The following is a 21570-nucleotide window of genomic DNA, read 5'->3' on the forward strand; positions in this document are numbered from 1 at the left end:
GATAGTGACTTAGTCATATTTAAATAATCAACTTCCTTAACATTTTTTACTCATCACCAACATTAGCATTCACCTATGTCGCACAAAAACTTATCGATTACTAACTCTCGAGGTTTTGTTTTCATTTAAATTTTATATCTATTTTGCTGGCTACCTACTTGGCAAAGAAATTTGATTGTTCACATGGCTTTGTTTACCATTTATTGTGGGGCTATATGAGCATTGGCCTAAATTGTAAGTAGCTCCGTCAACTTATAGTCTGTTGAGTATCTTGAATGCAGATTGGCGATTCTGAGATCAGAAATAGACCCACATAACGTTTTTTGAGGTTCAGACGGAAGGATATAGACAAGGCGCATTTATATGCTCCGCCTTGATAGTCAAACACAGACATGCCGGCCCTGCAAACAGTCTCTCATAACCTTCTATCACATGGTTTTGCTTCCATTTCCAGCTGTATCATAATGGACTATATAATCAACTCACTTGCATTGCCTTCTACCATCACAATTTGCCTTTCAGATCTTTAATTTTTCCGTTTCTTGAAACCTTCTTGATTCAGTTTGTTAACTAATTAACAAGATGATTAATTCAAAGAAACTCCTGAAATTTGCAAAGAAATGGCAGAAACTCACTGCTATTCGCCGAAAACGCATCACATCACCTCAAACTACAGATTCAGCTAGTTCTTGCAGCACTTCTTCATCAAAAGCTGAAAAGGGTCATTTCGTAGTTTATTCTGCTGATCAGAAACGTTTCCTGTTGTCTTTAGAGTATCTAAACAATGAAATAATCCGAGAGTTATTCGACATGGCAGAGGAAGAGTTTGGATTGCCTAGCGGTGGACCTCTTATGTTACCATGTGATGCAGAGCTGATGGAATATGCAATTTGTTTGATTAAAAACAAGGCCACAAGAGATGCCGAACAAGCATTGTTGACTTGTGTAGCTACAAATTGTGGTTCATCATCAGTTCGAGATCAAACAACAATATACCAATTACCAATTTGTAGCTTTTGAAATGATATACTTAGTTAGATACTTAGACATAGATATATACCATTGTACATCGATATAATTGTAAATGGAATCTCCAAAATTTTGTTTACCACTAATTTATATCTCATTATCATAACAAATTCTGAAGTTTATTGTAAGCTGCTAAGGAAGCTAAACCATCCTTGGTTTCTTGTAGACTGTATTCTACTCATTGTTTGATTGTTCATACATAATAAAAAAAGCTCAAGACAGTTCGTATCGGATATACAAGGATCCTGTTAATTATACTAAGATTCTTCAATGCTAATTTCCTTATTAGGTGTAATTAAAGCATCAGATATATGATCATTAACAGTTTACAGTTTGCATATATTATTTAACAGTTTTAAGACATACATGATTTACACCATATTTAAATCTCAAATGGTTTTATGATTTCACATGATTTTGTCTTGGCTGTATAATAAACTGTTACTATAATATTTGTTTTGGCAAATGGAAGTCAGATATATTATTATTACTACACCATATTTTCCCATCACATGGCTTTGTTTACCATTTATTGCCTACTTTGTGAGGCTACATCACAGAGTCATATCACAAACATTAGCATCCACATATGTTTCAGAGAAACTTATCGAGTACTTACCTTAGGCATTTGGTTTTTTCCTTTCTATTTTATATCTGTTTTGCTACGGAAACGGAAACGGGAAACGGAAACGATACGAAACGGACATGAGGAAACGAAATTTTTTTAAAATGAAGGACATGAAATGTGGGGAAAACGTGTAAATAACAAAAATTTATAAAAATATTATTTAAATATTTATGATAATTAACAAAATAATTCATTTTGATATACTAAATATTTAAAATTTTATAAATATCTAAAAAATATAAAATTCACCACAAATAAGTACATTTGATCTATTGTGGGAATGCGAATGTAAAATTTATGGGTAACTAGTTAGATTTTTTTATTTGTGGGTAATAATTTTAATTTTTTTTACAAATTTTAATTCTTATTATTTACAGAAACGGCCCGAAACGTTTCGTACGGGTGTCCAAGAGTTTTCGGTTTTCGAAACGTTTCTGAAACGGGAAACGTAACTTTGTCGAAGTTTCCGTGCTTCTTAGGCCGGCTACATTAACTCACTATATGAAAAAAAAAATGAGCTCTTTTAATCTTGTCAATTTTTTCACTAATTTTGTGTTAATATTTTTTTTCCAAATAGGCTAATTTATTATAAAAATAATTAAAGAGACTAAATAGTTTAATGTTCATTAATCATACAAATTTTGCGTTTTTATATTTCAGATAATGATCGTAGACTTCAAATTGACATACCCAAGTGGAACTGCTACTGCTCACCTTATCAACAGTTTCCATACCCCCTCAGGGTTCCAAGTTAGCAAAGTGAGAATAACCCAATTTCTTTTCAAATTATAATTTCCTAATCAGAATTGACCAAAAATTAAAATGATTTTTTTTTAATTTTTATTGCAGGAAATAAGTTAGAGAATTGGGCAAGTTTTTCTCATTCAGTTTCTTCTGGGGTTTCTTCCAGTGGTCTTTTACTGGTGGAGATGACTGTGGATTCGTCAACTTCCCAACTTTTGGTCTCGAGGCCTATCAATTTCTATATATTTGTATAAGTATTGTTTCTAACGTCAATTTAGCTCTAATTTCATTAATCTTTAATTGACTTGCAATTAGCTCTACCAAAGATTCGGCCAGAGCAACGCCTAGAATACAAAACAGTTGCAGGGTGAATCGGCTGAAATCCAAAAGTGACCGAGGGATTAGTTTTCTCCAAAATTTCATAATTGTTTTGTTTACATCAAATTTTAAAGTTCATATCCGGTCCCAACCGAAAATTTGTAACCTATCAACTACCATAAATAAATTGATCTCAAATTCATGTTGCAAAATATTCAATTAATTCTACCATCACCTAAAGACATATTGTCATATACTTTAGATGTACGCACTCATCTGAAAATCATTTCCATAATTTTGTGACATTTCAATTGCATGATATTAATAATGAGGGTTAATTACATATAAAATTACCACCTTTACACGAATTCTCAAAAATAATACGATCTTTAAAACGTGGCAATTCAGGGCATCACCTTCAGTGACGAGGCCAGCCCAAAAATTCAGGTAGGGCACAAATTCAATTTAAAAAAATCAAGTATCATACCACAAAATATATAATCGATATGTTTAATAATTAATTTTTTTAATGTGAAATAAAATAAAAAGTTAAAAACAGCATCATATAAAATGTATCAATTTTTTCATTTATTTTAAAAACATATTTAATTTTCCTTTTAAAATCAAGATGATTTCTTAAGAATAATTTATTACATACAATAACTAATCATTATATAAATCAACTTAAACTAGTTCTAAATTAAAATTATAAATTTATATTCAAAAATTTAAGTACCTTCAAACCGAAATCTAATTAGTGGTATTAAATTTTTTAGATTAACAGAAGAGAATTTAAAAAAAAAGAGCAAATTAATCAAATTGTTGAGTTGCTAACGCACATTAAATTAAATTTATTGTATTTAAAAAGAGTTAGAAAATTGAGAGTATATTTTTTAATGGAAAATGCTGAAAATTTAAGAAATAGAATTTAACTTGCATAAGAATTATGCAACCTAAAACAAATTTTAAGTTGGTTTATATAAATATTAGTAGAATTTATTATACATTTTAATTTGCTACATGCTCCTAATTTTAGTAGTATCTTAGACTAACCAAAATAGTACATTAGGCTTTGCTATAAAACAAACTTTTATGTCAGGTGAAATTATTCATGACTAATCCTATTAGTACGGTTTAAACTAACCAAAGAATTGGAACAATAGCTTAGATAGAAAAATAACTAATTATGTGAGTTAGGGCCCAGACCCTGCCTGATCCTATCTTACATCCGTCTCTGATCACCTTTTATTTCTTTTAAAAATAACATGAGCACATTTTAAGATAAAATTTTGCTGACTTGGACACCCGATGGGAGTGCCACGTGTCATGCCACATCAGCAAAAACGCCACTAAAAATGTGCCCGTATTATTTTTAAAAAGAAATGAAAGGTGGTGCACTGAATTGCCATATTTCAAAAGTCGTGTTATTTTACAATTTCATGTAAAGGTGGTGATTTTATATGTAACTAACTCTAATAATAGTTAAATTACATAGTTATCCATGCATGGGAAATTCAACTGAATATAATTTACTGATTGACAAATAAATTGAAAATTATATATACATAATTGGAATCCCATTTTACTTATTAGCAAATTTTATATTTTGAGGTGTTGCATATATGCCTTTGTCTTCGAACTAGTGTTGAAATCATGGACTTGATATGATCATCCAAAATGGATAGCCTCACAATTCCATGTACTGCAAACATTGTTATTGATGTGTTTTCTTTGCATGTATTTTGAATCTTTCTTTATATATAGTATGTCGCGGAGTCCGTATTTATACATATCATACCAACTTACGATGATGAAGGAAACATTAGAATCAGAAATAGATCCACATAACTTCTTTTGAGGTTCAATTAGAAGGGTATACACATCGATCGACAAACACAGACATGCCGGCCCTAGAGATAGTCTTTCTTAACAATCCATCACATGGTTTTGCTTCAATTTCAAGCTGTACTATGCAATCTATATAATCAACTCGTTCCCATTGCCTTCTACCATCACAAGCTAACAATTCAGATCTAAAATTTGCTTGTATTCTTCTCTTCAAAACCTTTTTAATTCAGTTAAAAAACTAACAATATGATCACTCCCAAGAAACTTTTTAAATTGGCAAAGAAATGGCAGAAACTCGCTGCTATCAGCCGAAAACGCATTACCTCACCTCAAACCAGGGAAACCACAGATTCCACTGGCAGCTCATCATCAAAAATTGAAAAGGGTCATTTCGTAGTCTACTCTGCCGATCAGAAACGTTTCTTGTTGCTTTTGGAGTATCTTAACAATGAACTAATTCAAGAGCTATTCGACATGGCAGAAGAAGAGTTTGGATTGCCTAGCAACGGACATCTTACGTTACCATGTGAGGCAGAGCTTGTGGAATATGCAATTTGTTTGATAAAACAGAAGGCTGCAAGAGATGTACAACAAGCCGTGTTGACTTTCATAGCTAGCAGTTGTTCATCATCATCATTACATCAATCAGCAATCCACCAATTACTAATTTGTAGCTTTTGAGAAAATAAATACACTTAGTGGGCGTTTGGTTCAGCTTTTTGGTGGAGTTTTTAGCTTTTACTTTTCAAAAAGCTTCACTAAAGTGTTTGGTGAGAATTTTCTAAAAGCTTTTTGGAGCTTTTTAACCTCCAACAGCTGCTTTTTGAAAAGCTCCATTTTGGAGCTTTTTGCCAACAACTGATAGCTTTTTCAATATTTTTAATTACTTAGACAAAACTAACCCTATTAGGATACATTATTTTTTAATATATATATAGTTATTAAAATTATGTTTAAATACTCTAATCATTTTTAAATTATTTACTATTATTTATTTATATTAACAAAACTATAATTTAATTATTTTTTAAAATAAATCATAAATTTATCAAAAACAAATCTAAATAAGTTTAAACTAAACATTCCTTTTTATAAAAAAATAATTTTTAATATTTTTACTTAATATTATATAATATAATATATTTATAAATTAATAAATAAAAATAACAATTATACCCTTTACGTTCATTTTATATATAAACAGCAACATCTAATCAAATCTCATCAAACACGTATGGTCTATCAGTTATCAGCTACCAGCTATCAGCTAACAACTAACAGCTATCAGCTATAAGAAACAGCTAAACCAAACAGGCTAGATTTTGTAGACATATAAACTTAGATTTGTAGATATAGTCAAAGATACATACACAAGTGTACATCAATTTATTTTAAAAGGAACCTTGAAATATTTATATGCATAGAATATTATTCTCATTATTATTATTGCATATATATGCTGAAGGTTTTAGTGTTAGCTGGTAAAGGAATAAAGCAATCCATAGTTTGATGAAGAACATACATATTCTCAAGAATCACTACCTAGTCCGATCATAGTTTGAATTCTGATACATAATTAACAAAACCCTATGATAATATTTGGTGATTTCATAATCAAAATCACATATAGCTTAATAGATTATTTAGCAGTTCCAAATCAAATCGTGGGGATATTAAATTCTCTAGGTTACTGAGTAATTCACAAATTACAAAAACATACTGAGTTAATTTTCTTTAAAGAAAAAGCCACCCGGTTATGATTTATTACAATGGAAGTCATTGTCTTCAAAAAATGCTAAAAATATAGCGTTTTTACTCACGTGGCAATGCCAAAATCAAAAAGTGAGATATAACTCGGTGTCTTTTTTTTTAACAAAAGATACCGTTTTTGTAATTTAAAATAAATTAAGTGATTTTTTCTTACCAAAGTAGCCATCAGTTATGATAAAATCATAACTGAGTGTCTTTTTTAACGAAAATTAACTCAGTATTCTTTTTGTAATTTACGAATAACTCAATAATTTAGGGAGTCTAATATCCAAAATCGGGATCTAATTTGATTAACTCCATATATAAATGTCAAATGGTATTTTTATTTCACACGATTTTGTCTTAATTGGCTATAATAAACTGCTACAGAAAACCCTCTGATAATTAATATTTTATAAATTAATAATTCTAATAATTAATAAAATTTTAAGGAACCAATTTAAATATTACGTCTTATAAAGTATTCAAAAAATTAATAATTCTAATAATTAATAAATTTTTAATCCATCATGTATATTAATTATCAGAGGGTCAACTGTATATCTATTTTGCTGGCAAATATGGAAGTCAGATATATTACATCACATGGCTATGTTTACCATTTATAGCTTACTTTGTGGGGCTGCATCATAATTTCATAAACATCATCATCCACCTATGTTGCAGAGAAACTTATCGAGTACTACAACCTTCCGGTGCTTGTTTTTTTTTCATTTATATTTAAAAAAAGGATTATTTATGCTCCTAAAATTTAGCTTTAGAATCAAGTAAACTCTCAACATTAAAAAACTTATTTATAAAATAAACAATAAAGTCTCCAATTTGGACAACCATACTCTTAATTAACGTATCATTTAAGCATCCAAATTGAGGGTCTGATTGTCAACATTTTAAGACGTTAAGGGCATATTTGAACTTTTTCGGACGTTGAAGGTTTACTTAATTTTATAGTCAAATCTCAAGTGTATAAAAAACCTTTTTACCTTTATTTTTGTATCTATTTTTCCGGCTACCTACATTGGCCGGACCGCGCCCTACACATTCGAAAAGTGACCAGCCATATCATATCCGGGGTTTTTGACATATTTGTGTCTCATAGACACAAAAATTCCGGTTTTGTGCCTCCCACCCCCAGCCCGCTATCTGAGATAGCGGGCTGCACACCAGCCCGCCATATGAGATGGCGGGCTGGTGCTAATTTGGGTGATTAACCTAATCACCCAAATTAGCACCAGCCCGCTATCTCATATAGCGGGCTGGTCCCTCCCCAATGATTAGGGAGAGAGTAATTCCTGGATGCACACAATTGACTGTCACGTTGGCTTCCATTTGCTGCATTAATTTAAAATTCAATACAATTAAATCATGAACACAAAAATAGATATAAAAAGAAAACAATAAATTTCACTTTTTTCTTAGCAGCATGAAATTAATAAAATAGTAGTACAACTAAATCATGATTTAATATATTATTATAACTTTAGTTTTTAATATGTAAAAAATAACTAAATTATCTCCAAATTAGTAGGAATACCTATCTTTTAGTTTGATTGAATTACGAAATTAAAATACAGTATTTGGTCAATATAATATTATTTAAATTTCAATCTTATTATTTTTAAAAATATTATTAATAAAATTAAGTTAATGATTTAATTATGGTTATTATAAAACCAAAAAAAGAATAAATTCAGTATGGCTTTTACAAAAATTCTTAACTAATTTAATATTAATTATAAATAAAAAATTGATATAATTATAATATTTTTAGTAATATGTTCATTGACGAGTTACGTTACGAGCCACGTGCATAGCACGTAATGCGAAACTAGTAATGTATAAATTGGACGTTCACGTTTGATTCGGTTTTGAATTTGGACTTTGATAAAAAAAATAATGGAGATACTTAACGTTATAATTTTTTTTAGGGCTGGTGTGCAGCCCGCTATCTCAGATAGCGGGCTGGGGGTGGGAGGCACAAAACCGGAATTTTTGTGTCTATGAGACACAAATATGTCAAAAACCCTCATATCCGATAATTTTGTCGATCACTGTTTTATTATCAGACCTCCAAGCATTATTTGCGTTGTTGTTAATTTTACCAATATTCTTCAGTTTAAAATTCAGATGAACTAATTACCTACCAAATTTCGGATGAATTAATTCTACAAAGTTACTATTTAAGTGAGCTGTATGTATATCTGATGTACTTTTTTTTACACTACTAAAAAACCTGGAATTTGTGACGAAAATTTGTGACGAAAAAATCCGTCACTAATTTATGAGTGATTTGTGACAAATTTGTGAGGGACTAATGGTTTTGCAACGGAATTAGTGACAAATAAATTTTTTGGTCACGAGTTTTTTGAATTGATATTTATAACGAATTTGTAACGGATTTGTTAAGGATTTTAGTGACAGATTTATTTTCCCTCACAAATATTTATTTTTGTGACAGAAGAGTGACGATTATTTCCATTACAATTATTTGTAACGGACACGGCTGTCACAAAATATAAAATTATGGCCATCCGTTACAATTCCGTAAAAAAATTTGTCACTGAAATATTTCCGTCACAAATTTGTGACGAAATTGTGACGAATGGTAAGTTTAAACACTAAAAGCAAATTTTCTCAAAAAAAAACACTAAAACAAAATTGTACCGTCGTTTGCTCCAAAATTGAAAAAATACAATCACTTATCATAAACTCTTTGAAACAAAACCTAAAAACAATTTCATCGCTCTACTCCTTCATTCCTTCAATGCTCCAATTGTTCATCATTCATATTTGTTAGATAATGCATAACAGCCGATATATATCTCGTTCATCAATTAGGAATTCTCGTTCATCAATTAGGTCACTCATTTCTTTCAGTAAGTAATTTCTATTAATTTCATTCTCAGTTCTTTCAACGGTCGTTCCTCTATTTTTTTTTCAATTTTGAAATGTAACCTAAATTTTTAGTGAATCTCATTATCCCTGAATTTCTGTTTTGAACGCTCTCATCTCAAGTAAGTGTTTGTGCTTCTGTTGATCTGAATACCTTATCATATGACATTCTAAAAAAGTTAAATCTATTGATGACATTCTAAAAAGATCACTGGTCTCTAATTCTTTGCCAATTGGTTAATTTCTTAAATTTTGAAGTTCTGATGGTTTGTAAATATTGAACTTTAATTTTATGTTAGTTAGAAGGTTCCTTTATTTTGTTAGTGAGAGCTGATAGTATAAGTACCGCGTTTCTTTTCATTATGATATTTGATAGTATAAGATCTATCACTTGTTTTACATGATTTATTCTTCTCTTGTACTGCAAAAGCTGCTTAAGGTTTCCAAATATTTAATTACTGTATGCTTTTTAATTGAATGATACTTGTTTTATCATATAAATTATAATCAACTAATTAGTACTGTTTAGTTAAACTAATTAGCTTTTCTATTTATCTTGGTAACTATTTATTAATTAGTTACCAAGTAAATATTCTTTTTCTATCATTACAACGGAAATTTTTGGTTATTTTAATCTCACGACCTTAGTCGAATCTTGTCCGGAGTTCATATCACTCGTATCGGTTCCTTTTTTATATTGTTTCGTAACAGTTCCTTTTTTATAAAGTTAATAATGAAGAGATGTCATTGCTAATGGTGTCAAATCTGTTTTGTGTTTCTTACATTTTTTCAAGTAGTGTATGGCTCTTGGTCGATTGTCAAAAGCCTTCAAATTCTTTTATTTTGACTACTTTAGGTCAATTGTGTGGAGGTCCTAGCTTTATTGTCTAATATTGGAATGCACGAGTGGAGTATGTCACTTTTAGTGAAAAATAAGTAGAGATAGGCTAGTAATTTCATAAATGCTTTAAAAGTTCAAATAACACAAGAATTTACTTGGTTGTTTTTTTTTGCAGATTCTCATCTTGAAGATTCCTGTGAGTCAAACTCTTAATCTAATTATTCATAACAATATTGGCTGCTGTTTTATAGAGTGACCAGATAATGAACATCATTATTAAAGTTTAGGTGTTGGTCCATTAGGAAATTTGATTGGCTGCATTCCTTCTTTGTTTTTTTTTTCAAATATTGTTATGAAAATGAACATTGTTATTGTACTTGGAGTATTCGTCTCTTCTTTGCATATACAAATTATACAGATTATTCGTCTATTCTTTGCATAGACAGATCTAATTAATTATCTTATTTATGTCTTAATTATACGATTTTTGATCTTTGTCTTGTTAAATTTGTTGACTAGGTACAAATAAAGACTAAGAGACTCAAAACAGCTATATACCGAGTTATAGGTTTATTAATTTAGCTTTGATTAGTACTCAAGGAGCTTAATAACTTGAGGTACTTATATTATGCTTTTAAATATTTCAGTTTTTCTTACTTTTATTCCATTGTTGCATAGACAATATCACTTATATGTTTGGCATATTTATTGCAAATCCAGCCATTAACCTGATTAGTGCTATAGCATGTATAATTTTCACGTTGGCACATACTTACAGATTATGAGATGAATCGAGAGTGGATGTATGTTAGATATCAAGGAGGATATTTGCATCCAAGGTTTATAGAAGGGGTAGAGGAATTTGTGGAATTTTCAAAACGACATCCTGATTGCATGAATGGTGAGAAGATAAGATGTCCATGTGATCAAAAAAAATGTAGAAACAAAGGTTATCTTGAGGAGGATACTGTGAAATATCATCTTGGAAAGTATGGATTCATGAAAAATTATTATTGCTGGTATAGTCATGGAGAGACTTTTGTACCCACTCCAATCCAACCTACTCCTAGCATGGATTTAGAACATGAATTCCATGAAACTGAAACAACTAATCATGGTGATTTCTTCAAATCAATGATGCAAGATGTTATTGGTCCTTCTGAAGTTCCCCATTCAATAGAAGAGAGTCCAAATTTAGAAGCCCAGCGTTTGTATGACATGCTTCGGGCATCTGAACAAGAGTTGTGGGAAGGAAATCCTGGCGGACATTCTCAATTATCCGCTGTTGCGAGATTGATGAATTTAAAGGCGGAGTTTCATTTTCCAGAAAGGTTATATGATGAGTTTTGCAAGTTTTTGTCAGAGGTTTTACCTCCTGATAATGTAATGACCGATAGCTTTTATAGCACAAAGAAGTTAGTGAGAAATTTAGGTCTACCGGTTGAGGTCATTGACTGTTGCACAAATGGATGCATGTTATTTTGGAATGAAGATGTTCATCTTACTGATTGTAAGATATGCGGACATCCTCGATTTAAGAAACTAAGTGGTATTGCTAATCGGAAAAAAAGTATACCTTTTAAAAAGATGCATTATTTTCCGATTACACCACGTCTTCAGCGACTTTATGCCTCAAATGCAACGGCAAAGCATATGAGGTGGCATGGTGAACATGAATGGGAAGAAGATGGTATAATGCAACATTGCTCAGATTCTCCAGCTTGGAAGCACTTTAATGAGGTGAATCCATTATTTTCTTCTGAGATTCGCAATGTCAGATTGGGTTTGTGCACCGATGGATTTCAACCATTTGGACAAACAGGGCGACAATATTCATCTTGGCCTGTAATAGTGACACCGTACAATCTTCCACCCGGTATGTGCATGAAAGATGAATACATGTTCTTGGCGTTGATCATTCCTGGGCCCAAAAATCCAAAAGAAAGGTTGGATATTTTCTTGCAACCTCTAATTGCGGAGCTAAAACAGCTGTGGGAGTTCGGTGTGAACACATATGATATATCAACCAAGCAAAATTTTCAAATGAAAGCTGCCCTAATGTGGACGATTAGTGATTTTCCGGCATACTCAATGTTATCAGGTTGGAGTACATCGGGGAAGTTAGCATGTCCTTACTGCATGAGTGATTCTGACGCATTTACATTGACTAACGGCGGCAAGACATCATGGTTTGACAATCACAGAAAATTTCTACCACTATGTCATCAATTTAGAAGAAATAAAAAGTGGTTCAAAAAAGGAATTATGGTACAAGAAGTAGCCCCTGATATTAGATCTGGTTTAGAAATACTTGATGAAATTGAGGATCTTGGCCTACTTAAAGTAACAGAAATTGATGCGGAAGAAGTAAATGCAGGCATCTCAAAATTATGCGGTTGTGGTTGGAAAAAAAGAAGTATTTTTTGGGATTTGCCTTATTGGAGTACTAATTTAATAAGGCACAACTTGGATGTTATGCATATCGAGAAAAACTTCTTTGATAATATATTCAATACAGTGCTAAATGTCCCGGGTAAAACAAAAGACAATGCTAAGTCTCGAGAAGACTTGAAGGAATTCTGTTGTCGCCCGGAGTTGCATAAAGATGAAAGCACTGGAAAATATCCAAAGGCTTCTTTCACTCTAGACAAAAAAGAAAGGGAAGAATTATGTAATTGGGTTAGAGAACTCAAATTTCCTGATGGATATGTTTCCAACATGGGTCGATGTGTTGATATGAAGAAATTGAAATTTTACGGGATGAAGAGCCATGATTGTCATGTGTTTATGCAAAGACTTATTCCAATCGCATTTCGTGAATTACTACCTGCAAATGTATGGCAAGCGTTGACAGAATTGAGTCTTTTTTTCAAAAGCCTAACATCTACAGTTATTAAAAGGGATGAAATTGAGCGTTTAGAGCGAGATATTCCTACGATTTTGTGCAAGCTTGAGCGTATATTTCCTCCAAGTTTCTTTGACTCAATGGAACACCTTCCTATTCATTTGGCTTATGAAGCACGAATAGCGGGCCCAGTCCAATACCGATGGATGTATCCTTTTGAGAGGTATGAAATAATATGAATTGTGTCTATTATCTAAATTGTGATACAATTGTACTGTTATGTACATATCCTGATTAAAGGAAATTCTTGTAGGTACCTTCGTAGGTTGAAAAATAATGTGAAAAATAAATCTCAAGTTGAAGGTTCAATTGCCAATGCGTACTTATTTGTTACGGATTTGACTTTTTGTCACAAAGTATTTGCCACGCCTTTTTTTGTAACAGCTAGAATTTTGTTACAAATCCGTAACAAATAGCAGTTTGTTACGGATTTGTGACAGATTTTGCCGTCACAAATTGCAGGTTTTTTTGTAGTGTTAGAGGATATATATATATCTGATATACGTACTGATATATCAAGATTAGTTTGAGGTAACCGGAAAATTCTGTTTAATAAAATCTAAATGTCCAAAAAACATTAGGATTTAGGATTATATAAGAGGATAAAATATTTAAAATCAATATATATAGGACTAGGATATCTAAACCCTACTCGTTAGTTGGTCAATATAAATACCATTCACGTACAGTCCTCTATTTCTAATTTTTTTTTATAAGATCAACAGATCACGAAGTTAAAAACTTTGATCATTGATTGATCAATAATTAATAATGGATTCTAATGTAGGGTACGGTAAAAATAAATTTGAAGAACAATACTTAAACTTCATACCTCCTTGTTATCGGTTCGACCCGACCGACAAGGATTTAATTGATTTTTTAAATTTTAAAGTCAAATGTCTTCCCTTACCTCCCAATCCTATTCACGTAGAAGATATTTACCAGTACCATCCTCAGAATCTCACTGGTTAGTATGGTTTTATTATTTATTTATTTGCATGGTTCTGTATCTGAATATTTGTTAATTTTGTTTTTCTTTTTGATAGAGAGGTATAAGCTGATAAGAGAAAAGGAGTGGTACTTCTTTTCACCAAGAATTAAGAAGTATCCTAATGGAGAGAGGCCCGATCGATCGGCCAGCAACGGATTTTGGAAAGCGAGCGGAGCTCAAAAACCGGTTTCAAACTCCTTAGGATTCAAGATGAAACTTGAATATTATGAGAACAAAAATCCAATTCTAACAAAAAAGAGGAAGGCTACTATTGATTACAAGAAAACAACTTGGAAAATGCATGAATATACTTTCAAACACCCACACCAAGACAGAACCAATATGCAGGTACGTCGTATTCATCTACTTATTTTTTGAACTAATTCGTATATATTTTAATATTTATATTTAGTTCATGTGAATGTGGCAATCAGACATGTTATATTAAATGATATATCCGTCGCTATATATATTAAATTCGCTCGTCTTTATTTTGTTTATCAGTTAGACGAATACGTGCTTTGCAAGATATACAATTCTAAGAAAGCAAAGAAGCAAGAGAATTATAAAGATGGAGCAGAGGCAGACAATACAAATTCCATGCCACAAAACAACGAAATAGTTGCATGCACTTCAAATTCAGCTGCAACAAATTATTCTGCACATCAAATTACGCCACGGATAGATCCGTATTTACATGATAACTCGGTTGGACAATATGTCCAACATTCAGCTGATAATTACGGGTGGCTACCTTCTCCTTCACATGATAATTATTTCTGGGAATTCAATAGTTGTAGCTACAATGCACCAAACCAGATACAAGATTCTTGGTGTTATAATAGCAATGAATTAATTCAACCCGTCAAATTCGAAGATGAGGCTTGGTTTGATAGCTGCATGGAGATGGATCCAGAATGCAATATTGACACAAACAATGATGAAGCTTCTTCAATGCCACTACTAGCTTCGCAGGTTGCGGATCGTGAGAGTGATAACGGTGAGCTTAATCAGAAGAATGAAGCTACATCTGACACTGATCTACGTCTCAGAAAAGATCCTAAATAAATTCATAATATAATGCAGCCTCATCGATGTTTTAATTTTTTTCTCTTATAAAAATTTTGGTCATTCTTATATTGTTGTAATAACATCTATATTTTTATATTTGATTAGAAATCCAGCCTAAAATTTTCTGTTTTGTATGTGAGGTCCTACTCTATATTTATAATTAATTAGAATAGAAAACATATGTTTACAGTATATGTATGTTTTAAGACAAATTGGTACCGATTATAAGCTCATTATTTCATACTGTAATTTTAGTTCCCAATTTCAAAAAAAAAAAAAATTAATGATTTTAGCCCATTCGCGTCTAATCAATTTAATAGTGGACATCCTTTCACATCAAAACCATTGAATTTTTTTGCATTTATCTGTCAAAAAACCATGCAAACGTAGAATCTAATAACATTCAAATTTGGCTAAAATTTCAAACATTTGAAAGTTTTGATTAGAATTAGAAAAAACTGAAAACCTTTGAATTTTTTGTCGATTAAGTCTTGCCGCATCGGCATCGGCATGGTTTTTTGACATAGAAAAAAATAAGTTTGGATTGCCAAACATTTATTCTTCATCAGTTCTAAAATTTTCCATGAAAGTTGTTGACGAAATAGAAGATCTAAAACCCCATCGATTAAATCATAGAATTGAAATTCTTTATATTAACTTATGATTAATAATTTCCAAAGTACACGAACAAAAAGTAACCTAATTACCAACTGTGTTCTGTAGTAATACTAAATATTAGTATATAAAAGTAAATTTTGACTATCCCCTTTCAAAATCTTCCCAGCTTCCTCAAGCTTCTTTGAGATTTTATCAAAATATTTATCAATCTCATAAGGATCATTAGAAACTTGTTCAGCAAGCAAAGCAAGCCGGACATTCTTATCAACCTTCCGAGTTTCGTCAAGCTTCTTATCGGTTTGGTCAAGATTCGGATCACTAGAATCTCGTTCGGCAAGAATTTCTTGGAGCAAAGCAATCTGAAGACGAAGCCTTCTCTTGCGATCATGCTCAAGAATGTCATTGTTTATTGGTTTCTTGCGTATTACTCCATCGCTAATGTCATTAATAGTCTCTTGGATAAAGTTTCGGTTTATCAAGAATTTGTTGGCTTCAATGTATCCATTAGTGGCCGACCCTTTTGGTGGCTGTAGTCCAATTCCATTGAACATCTTTCTATCAACTGCAATAACTTCTCAGCTTCCAATTTCTTTTGCTGGTATGCGGAAGAAGAAACCCTAGGGTTTAGGGTTCGAAGACTATTTATATATAAATTTGTTGAAAGTAAATTTTAGTTGTAAATGGATTTGTAATAATTTTGTTTGTTTTCCTAATTGTATATGGATTGAAATTGGGGCCAAAACTTAAAAATTTGATGTAATAAGGGTAAAAAATTAGAGAAATATTTTCCGCATATCAAATCACTAGCTATTAGCGATGACATGTAATTAATTTTAAGAAATTTTCAAAAAAGGAAACTATTAACAATTTTAACTTTGAAAAGAAAAAGATAATTCACCCTATATATTTCCCTTGTCACTAGGTTGATATATCAGATTGTCAAATGCCATGGTGGAATTAGGCCAATATTCACTATGCCACCTTGGATATAATCACTACATAGCAAAATGCCATATCGACCCTAAATCATCCCAGAGTTTCTTCTTTGGTTAGAAAAAAGCTGAAATCCGGCGTTAAATCATTTTTCCGTCCGTAAAAGAGTAAAATCCAACGTCTAATCAGGATTTTTCTGTTGGTAATCAGCTTTTTTCTAATATGTTTTAATTTATTTATCTACTTATTTATCTGCGCTTACTTTTTTAAAAGCTTGTATCATTGAAAAAAATTCATCTTTTCGATTTTTTAAAAAATCTCGAATCGTCAATTTAATTAATGTTTTAATGTTTCATTTTAATTGTAACAATTTTATTTAAATTGAAGCGGAAAAATACCATTTATATTTGAAATTTTTTATGGTTAAGAGACAAATTAATATAAAGCAATATGAAAAGCATGTTTGAATTTTTCTCCACTTTAATTTTAACAAATGCCATAATTAAAATTGAGAATTGACAAATATTTCAAGTTTTAAAATTAAAATTATGATCAAAAAAAATTATGATCAAAAAAAATTATAATGTACAATATTTTTAGACGATTAATCTTCTTTTTTTTTAACTGAACCACTGCATAATTTATAGATTCTTATAAAATCGCTCAAGTTATCTCTCACACATCTCTCACACGCGTCGGTTAATAAGCTGACTCGCTGAGTGGATATGGATTCAAATGAACAATAAATGTAACCAAACCTTACACCCAACAAATCTGCACTTCTCCTGAGAGGCTGCTGTAGTTTGTTATGGATTCGTATGGCCATTATCCTTTTCTGCTGTTTCTAGTTTCCTGCCAAATTACTTGGCACCATCATAAACATACAACACACCTATATAACTTGCTTTTAGCAAATAAATGGCAGACTATTCCTGCTCTAAGCCGGAAAAAAATTGCGCCTTGGGAACTCGTTCGATGTGCAGACACTAACAGCTGCAGCACATCGGCGATTAATGAAAAGGGTCAGTTTGTTGTGTACTCTGCTGATCGGGAACGATTTTCACTTCCTTTGGAGTATCTCAACAATGAAATTATCAGAGAGCTGTTCGACATGGCAGAAGAAGAATTTGGATTGCCAACCAAAGGGCCTCTTAGTTTGCCATGTGTTGCCGAGTTCATGAGATACATCATTTCGTTAATCAAACGGCAGGTTACAAGAGATGTACAAAAAGCATGACTCATGTCTGTAGCTAGACTAGACAAATTCATCATAAGAGTTGAACACTAGTTTTGTAGTGTCTAAAGAGACATTATCACAATGCATAGGTGTAAATATATACAATTTTTTATCAAAAGTTCTCAAATTATTTTCATTATTCATTGCGTCAACCATTCAATACATTTCGTAGGACAATAGTACAATACCAAATTTGAATAGATGTGTAAGCATCAATCTAATAGAAACATCAAATGCAATCCGCACTTGATTATTCAATGCACTTCATGAAACATATCAATAACAAAAGCCAGTAGCTTGGTTTCCAAATATATAAAAAAAATGCATGACTTACTGCACAAACTAATTTTATCTAATGGAAGCTCTCAACAAATAGAAAATAACAGAAGCAATCAACGAGACAGTAAAAGCTTACTGGCATGAGACAAACGCGGCTAGGATTCATTAATGCCACTTCAGGAATCGCGATATGGCTTAGCTCCTTAACTCTAGGAAAGGAATAGCGGTCTGATCTGTCGGAGCTCATTAAACTCAAGAAATCAAGAAGACCATTTATGTGAAAAGGAGAACTTGCGGAAATGGCTTCAAACTCTTTCTACTATAAGCAATTGTTCAAGCTCCTCCCTTCGCTGCTCCAATTGCTGTTATTTTTAAAATGTGTTAGTTGATAAAGGAAAGAGTAACAACAGTCATTTATCACATTGAGAGACATGAATGGACCGTAAAAAGAATTTATAATAAAACCATACCATATGCTCATACCAGTAAACATACAGGCAATAGACATCAAACCTAGAATTAGCAGGACTACTATTTCTACATATGAATTAATGCCATCACTTTTATCAATTAAAGGGAAAATAGATCCATAAAACTTCAACTACTGGTAACTAAAATAAGCATAATATTTACTTTTCTTCATCGATAACCTTTGCAAATAGGCCATTGTTATATGTAACGACTGCTTGTTGAATACACAACAGTATAAGCTTTAGATGTAAAAGAATGATTCAAAAACTGGGGTGCTCTATTAGAAACACAAAAAGATGTAGTCCTCATTAAAGGATGATGACAAAAAAAATAGGAAACCGAGGAGTTTGAACCTGTCAAATACTTGACAAACAAAATACAATCGTATCATCATGTATTACCAACATTTTGGCCTACGTTCCAGCAACCCAAATTAGCAGTTGAGGATGGTTTTTCTACTTGCAGGCAATGGCAAATCAATCAGAAGATGGTTAAGACAATTAATGCGAGGATTAGGCTACAAATGAGTTCAGAAAGGCCATCAGCCTGTCACTCGGACAAACATATATGTTTATAAGCATTCACATTTCCTTGTCCTTGTACACATCTTCCCGTGAGCACAATGAGAGGATGTCACAACTAAAATCTAAAGCATACTTCCATAAACCAGAATAGGACCAAGACAAGGTTGGAAACTAAATCAGAAGCAAGAGCGTAGAATAAACTTTTACACAATTTACAATTCTTTCCATGGTAGTTGTAAACTTACCTCTAGATCCTTTATTGCTTGCTCTCTTGAAATTTCTTTCTGTTGTCGTGCACGTTTGAGAAATCCAATGCATAGAACTCCCTATTATTGAAGTTGCAAGATATGAAAGATCATTAGTTTGGTGTGAAGATTCAATGTTCAGTCAAATTTGGTTTTTTTCTCTGCAAAAATCAGTCAACTAGATGTCTTGACAATTAGATATCAGTTATAGGACATAATAATTGTAGATAAACTTGCAAAACTTTTTGCTTGAGAAATAACAAGCAAATCAATCATAAATTTGAGTTGGCCATTCCATTTGAATTAAGCCTATGGGAAACTAGTCATTGATTATCAATAGGTCATCTTACCAAGACAAGATAAACAAAGCCACAAGCAAGCAGCATATAGCTTGCTACATTTTGTAGTATAAAAAGATTCTTCTGCTTTGGTGAATACTCAGGGAAAGCTCTCGTCATGACTCCAACGCTGAACATAATAAAAAATAATTTTCAAAATCCAAAGATAAATCATGAGTCTCCTTCATTACGACTCTCTAAGGATGTACTTTTCAGTGTCAGAAAATCAAGTAAAAATTAAAAGTAAGTTCTTACTACAACATAAGACATACAAGATCTGCAGCATGCCCCTACCAGCCCAATACTCCAAAACCTGCAAATAAAAAATGTTACATAGTGATTCTTGGAAAAGGGTCTCTCAGCAAGTATGCTCTTAACAAAAAGTTGAAACATGCAATGCAGCAAAAGGGGAAAATTCACTAAAACCCAGCAACACAGCTAGTTTGGACTAAATCATCAATAAGAACTCTCTTGCAAAATTATACCAATTTTCATATGATTCGTTAAAAAAATGAATTAATCCAAATAAGATCACGACCCTCAACGTGATTTGCAAATAAATATGAACTTCCCAAACTTGGCAAAATCAGCCACCGTCGTTCATGTTTGATGAACAAGAACCACGAAAACGCTACTATGGACACCAAATATACACTATTCCAGCAGCCACATCAGCGTTTTTTCAACATAAGATAGGTCGGTGCTCCCATTTACCCGAAAAATGAAAGTTGGTGACCAATTTTGCTTAAGCTTTTAAATTCAGGTTATAATTACGAAACACGTTAAAGCTCATAATTTATTTTCACAATTAACCTATAAAAATCACCAGGAAAAGAAAGATGAAGCAGAGAATTAAGATTCTCGCATTTTGTAGACTTTCGAATCAAGGTCTAAATCTTTTCCCTCTAAATTTTTCAAATAACCGTCACCAAAATTTGTACCTCCACACATACCAAACTATAATCAAATCAAACTTCCACAGGTTTTCCATATCCATGAATTGATTCATAACAAACATACATTTCTTGTATCAAAAAGATAAAAACACTTCCACATAGCTACAATTAAAAATTGCAACAATGTCCTAAGAAAGATATAAAGAAAAAAGAAAGGTTATTGTCATAAGACATCCTCATCTTTCGCATTTTTTTTCAATTCAAGCACGCACTATATAACGCAACCTTAGCCTAAGTGCCTTATACGATATGGTTTCGGTCATTCAAATGGCTAAAACAACATGTTTTCACAGAAACTAACGCATAAAACGACAATTGAGCTATAAGATGAAAAGTTTTGAGCTGAGACGTTTTCTAAATTGTACTTAAATCGAGTAAAAACACTTACTGGCAAGTACTTGATCATAAAACCCCACTCAGTCTCGGCAACAACCACAAAGCACGCAATCACAACCGCATAACACCTAAACACTCCATCAAATACCTAAAAAAAAAAATCAATTAACTATACATACAAATTTACAATTATAACTTTTAAAAAAAGTATACCGATAGAAAATTAATAGTAATACGTACATCGGATCCGTGTTTGAAAGACCTGGCAGCAGAAAGAACATTAACGACGATACAAAGAACAGCCGTTAAAGCTGTTATAACGCTGAAACATCTACACACTACTAGAAACGGGTCGGGTCCTGCTCTTCTCAGCCTTGAACTTGACGATAGCCGTGGAACTGTCTCTCCTTCTGCTCCTACGCTTCCTACTCCGCTGCCGGTGGCGGTGGCGGTGCCGTTTTTCGCCATTTATTAATTTTGAAGAAATTCGAAGAAATTAAATGGAATTAATGGATTATTGATTTGTTTTGCTCAGTCGGTCCATCATTTCTTTTTCTAGTTATTAAAAGTAGTTGTGGATTATTATAAGGCTAGAT

General features: G+C 32.0%; 6 protein-coding genes across 6 annotated transcripts; 4 read left to right on the plus strand and 2 right to left on the minus strand.

Moving 5' to 3' along the window:
* Positions 1 to 517: 517 nt before the first annotated feature.
* On the plus strand, positions 518 to 1138 carry LOC126660921 (auxin-responsive protein SAUR68-like). Its single transcript, XM_050354641.1, has one exon. It carries the CDS (start codon positions 583 to 585, stop codon positions 1018 to 1020), a length of 438 nt encoding a protein of 145 aa, XP_050210598.1. The 5' UTR covers positions 518 to 582; the 3' UTR covers positions 1021 to 1138.
* A 3604-nt stretch (positions 1139 to 4742) lies between these two features.
* Positions 4743 to 5248, plus strand: LOC126661390 (auxin-responsive protein SAUR68-like). Its single transcript, XM_050355233.2, has one exon. It carries the CDS (start codon positions 4814 to 4816, stop codon positions 5246 to 5248), a length of 435 nt encoding a protein of 144 aa, XP_050211190.1. The 5' UTR covers positions 4743 to 4813.
* A 5446-nt stretch (positions 5249 to 10694) lies between these two features.
* LOC126660642 (uncharacterized) lies at positions 10695 to 15069 on the plus strand. The gene is made up of 6 exons (XM_050354221.2): positions 10695 to 13138; positions 13229 to 13331; positions 13557 to 13629; positions 13763 to 13942; positions 14022 to 14314; positions 14471 to 15069. Exons 1-6 carry the CDS (start codon positions 10857 to 10859, stop codon positions 15032 to 15034), a joined length of 3495 nt encoding a protein of 1164 aa, XP_050210178.2. The 5' UTR covers positions 10695 to 10856; the 3' UTR covers positions 15035 to 15069.
* Positions 15070 to 15765: 696 nt separating this feature from the next.
* On the minus strand, positions 15766 to 16206 carry LOC126661482 (pre-mRNA-splicing factor CWC21-like). The gene has a single exon (XM_050355336.1). It carries the CDS (start codon positions 16204 to 16206, stop codon positions 15766 to 15768), a length of 441 nt encoding a protein of 146 aa, XP_050211293.1.
* A 1190-nt stretch (positions 16207 to 17396) lies between these two features.
* Positions 17397 to 17825, plus strand: LOC126661483 (auxin-responsive protein SAUR68-like). The gene has a single exon (XM_050355337.1). It carries the CDS (start codon positions 17397 to 17399, stop codon positions 17823 to 17825), a length of 429 nt encoding a protein of 142 aa, XP_050211294.1.
* A 119-nt stretch (positions 17826 to 17944) lies between these two features.
* On the minus strand, positions 17945 to 21543 carry LOC126660643 (uncharacterized). Its single transcript, XM_050354222.2, has 6 exons — positions 21215 to 21543; positions 21027 to 21122; positions 19955 to 19995; positions 19695 to 19812; positions 19345 to 19425; positions 17945 to 18466 (listed from the first exon to the last, which is right to left on the minus strand). Exons 1-6 carry the CDS (start codon positions 21440 to 21442, stop codon positions 18410 to 18412), a joined length of 621 nt encoding a protein of 206 aa, XP_050210179.1. The 5' UTR covers positions 21443 to 21543; the 3' UTR covers positions 17945 to 18409.
* Between the last annotated feature and the right edge of the window lie 27 nt (positions 21544 to 21570).

The sequence above is a fragment of the Mercurialis annua genome, linkage group LG8 (assembly GCF_937616625.2).
Source record: "Mercurialis annua linkage group LG8, ddMerAnnu1.2, whole genome shotgun sequence".
In the NCBI taxonomy this organism is placed as follows: domain Eukaryota; kingdom Viridiplantae; phylum Streptophyta; class Magnoliopsida; order Malpighiales; family Euphorbiaceae; genus Mercurialis; species Mercurialis annua.

Coding starts and splice junctions, on each gene's coding strand:
- LOC126660921 (XM_050354641.1), top strand. CDS start 583: ATGATTAATTCAAAGAAACTCCTGAAATTTGCAAAGAAATGGCAGAAA.
- LOC126661390 (XM_050355233.2), top strand. CDS start 4,814: ATGATCACTCCCAAGAAACTTTTTAAATTGGCAAAGAAATGGCAGAAA.
- LOC126660642 (XM_050354221.2), top strand. CDS start 10,857: ATGAATCGAGAGTGGATGTATGTTAGATATCAAGGAGGATATTTGCAT. Junction 13,332..13,556: donor ATTTGACTTTTTGTCACAAA/GTATTTGCCACG, acceptor AAAAAACATTAG/GATTTAGGATTATATAAGAG. Junction 13,630..13,762: donor AGGATATCTAAACCCTACTC/GTTAGTTGGTCA, acceptor ATTCTAATGTAG/GGTACGGTAAAAATAAATTT.
- LOC126661482 (XM_050355336.1), bottom strand. CDS start 16,206: ATGTTCAATGGAATTGGACTACAGCCACCAAAAGGGTCGGCCACTAAT.
- LOC126661483 (XM_050355337.1), top strand. CDS start 17,397: ATGGATTCGTATGGCCATTATCCTTTTCTGCTGTTTCTAGTTTCCTGC.
- LOC126660643 (XM_050354222.2), bottom strand. CDS start 21,442: ATGGCGAAAAACGGCACCGCCACCGCCACCGGCAGCGGAGTAGGAAGC. Junction 21,123..21,214: donor CTTTCAAACACGGATCCGAT/GTACGTATTACT, acceptor TTTTTTTTTTAG/GTATTTGATGGAGTGTTTAG. Junction 19,813..19,954: donor AGGGGCATGCTGCAGATCTT/GTATGTCTTATG, acceptor TATTATGTTCAG/CGTTGGAGTCATGACGAGAG.